Consider the following 2,095-nt stretch of genomic DNA (forward strand, 5'->3'; position numbering starts at 1 on the left):
ACTCAATACAACACCCCTTGGCGTGAAAAACAAGAATCTGAGTCTTGTGTTTTTAATTGAAACATATGTTGTGTTCAACTGTATTTTGGACAGGTATGCTGAGATTTGGGAACAAGGTGTTCTTTTAGACATCAAACAGTTATACAGATGACCAAGCGGCATAAATATGGTACCCTAAATTCTGTTTACTGTGACTCTCGTAATCTTGTCTCTCGGTCTTGCTTTTAGGTTTTGTTCTTGTTTTATTTTACTTAACCTATGTTGTATAGTAGGTGTTAGTTGTTGGCAATGTTATATGTTTTCTTTTCTCTTTATGCTACTATATGTAAAGGGGAAGGGGATGATCAGGAGAAATTTGGTGCACTGTTTTATTTTTTGTTTTAACAATTTTTTCATATATCCATAAAAAAAAAAATTATTCTTAATATTTGAATTCCAAATTTTTGGTTAAAAAATAAAATATTTATCAGCTTAATTTATTTATTATTATTTTACATTAAATTTTAAAAGGACTGGAGCACTGGTTATTATTATTGCTAAAGGCAGTTTGCTTTTTAGAATTTATTTTTCTTATTCTTTATTTTAAATGTGTTATGTGTGTGTGTGTATGTGTGTGATTTCCTGCAATTCGTGCATGGAGGTGTACATCTGGCTTTTTATGCTTTGACAGATGCCGGGCTTCGGAATCCATGTTCGAGTAATGAATTAGATTGCGTTAGGTTTTCGACAACTACATAAAATTTAGAAAAATCTTGGTGACATGGACCAAAGTTAATCTAGCATTTATAAAAGTTAATTATGACTTTATTTCATTTGATATCTATGAACATTTACATATAGTTATTTTTATGCGAAGATATTTGAACATTGTTAGATGATTTAATATATTTGACGAAATTGTTTAACTATTTTTAATTATCAACTTCACAAAAAATCATCTCTTTATAAATTTCCACCATCAACTAATTATCTATTTTAATGATGTTACATCAAAAAATTAATGTATTTAAACAGTACATTGGTTTTGCATTGTGTCAAATTATTAAAGTGAACAATTAATTAATACTAGGAGTATATATTTCTAAATAATACGTGATTTCTTATAATTTGAAAGAATTTAAATATTTTCCAAATGAGTCTCCAAAAGTTTGAAAAAAACATTTTATTCATCTTTAAGTGGATTGCTAAAGTATTAAAAATAGAAGATTTTTCAAGAATTTTGCTGAAGTAAAATGGTTAAGTTTTAATAATATTCGATCCACGAAAAACTTTAAAACCTATATTTCCATTATCTTTAATGAATTTAGCACTAATTAGTTAATTTAATAGTATCTTGCACGAAGGTGAATAATTTCTTAGGAGAAACATTAGGAGTTAACACTTTTAGAGAAAAAAAATAGAGAATTTATCCGTATTAGTATATAAAAAATGTTAGTCGTGTAATACTTTTAATCTCGTAATTATATTCATTATAATATAGCCAGATATGTCTGATTTCATACTCGTATTGGCCATCAGTTCCTTAATTGATTTTCTTATGCGGCCCTTATCCACAGCTGCTCTGCGAGAAAGATTTATGTTATAGTGTTGTCAATGTTTATCGTGTAGTTCAAGAGTAATTATAACCATTCTTTTTAATTTTTGATGAATTACTTTTAATCCTTATAATAAAATGAAGAGTAATGCTACATGTATACCAAAATTAATTACTAATATAAAATGTACGTTGGAATACAAATATATATTGAAAATAAATTAAATTATACATGTATTTATATATAAATATATTGGCGGTTGATTTTATTGGTTGATTTTAGTGTATAAGTAGCATTTTCGTATAATGAAATGGTTGTAATTGTTTTACAATATACGCGTTAAAAATGTTTTTGGAGTATGCAAGATATATGGTTATTTTGCATCATGTTGAATTGAAAACATAATGGCGAGTTTCGAAATTTATGATGGAAGTTTTATGAACGAAGTATATGAAATAATAAAATCATGTGCGTTAATCAATAGTATAAAATTAAAGGTTAGAAGATTATATATGTTTTAGTTCATCTTTAAATATATTTTACTAAATAGTGTGATATTT

The 2,095-nt window shown here is 26.4% G+C and overlaps 1 protein-coding gene across 3 annotated transcripts in view; it reads left to right on the top strand.

Annotated features, from left to right (window-relative positions):
- The window catches only part of LOC107467468 (protein ACCUMULATION AND REPLICATION OF CHLOROPLASTS 3, chloroplastic), a 6,804-nt gene extending 6,377 nt beyond the window's left edge, over positions 1-427 (top strand). For all 3 annotated transcript variants that reach the window (XM_021131402.2, XM_016086573.3, XM_016086574.3), the window contains one exon: positions 94-427. In XM_021131402.2, coding sequence (XP_020987061.1) covers positions 94-151 — 58 coding nt within the window. In that variant the 3' untranslated portion in view covers positions 152-427. The remainder of the gene's footprint in view (positions 1-93) is intronic.
- The last annotated feature ends 1,668 nt before the right edge of the window (positions 428-2,095 follow it).

The sequence above is a fragment of the Arachis duranensis genome, chromosome 9 (genome assembly GCF_000817695.3).
Source record: "Arachis duranensis cultivar V14167 chromosome 9, aradu.V14167.gnm2.J7QH, whole genome shotgun sequence".
Lineage (NCBI taxonomy): Eukaryota > Viridiplantae > Streptophyta > Magnoliopsida > Fabales > Fabaceae > Arachis > Arachis duranensis.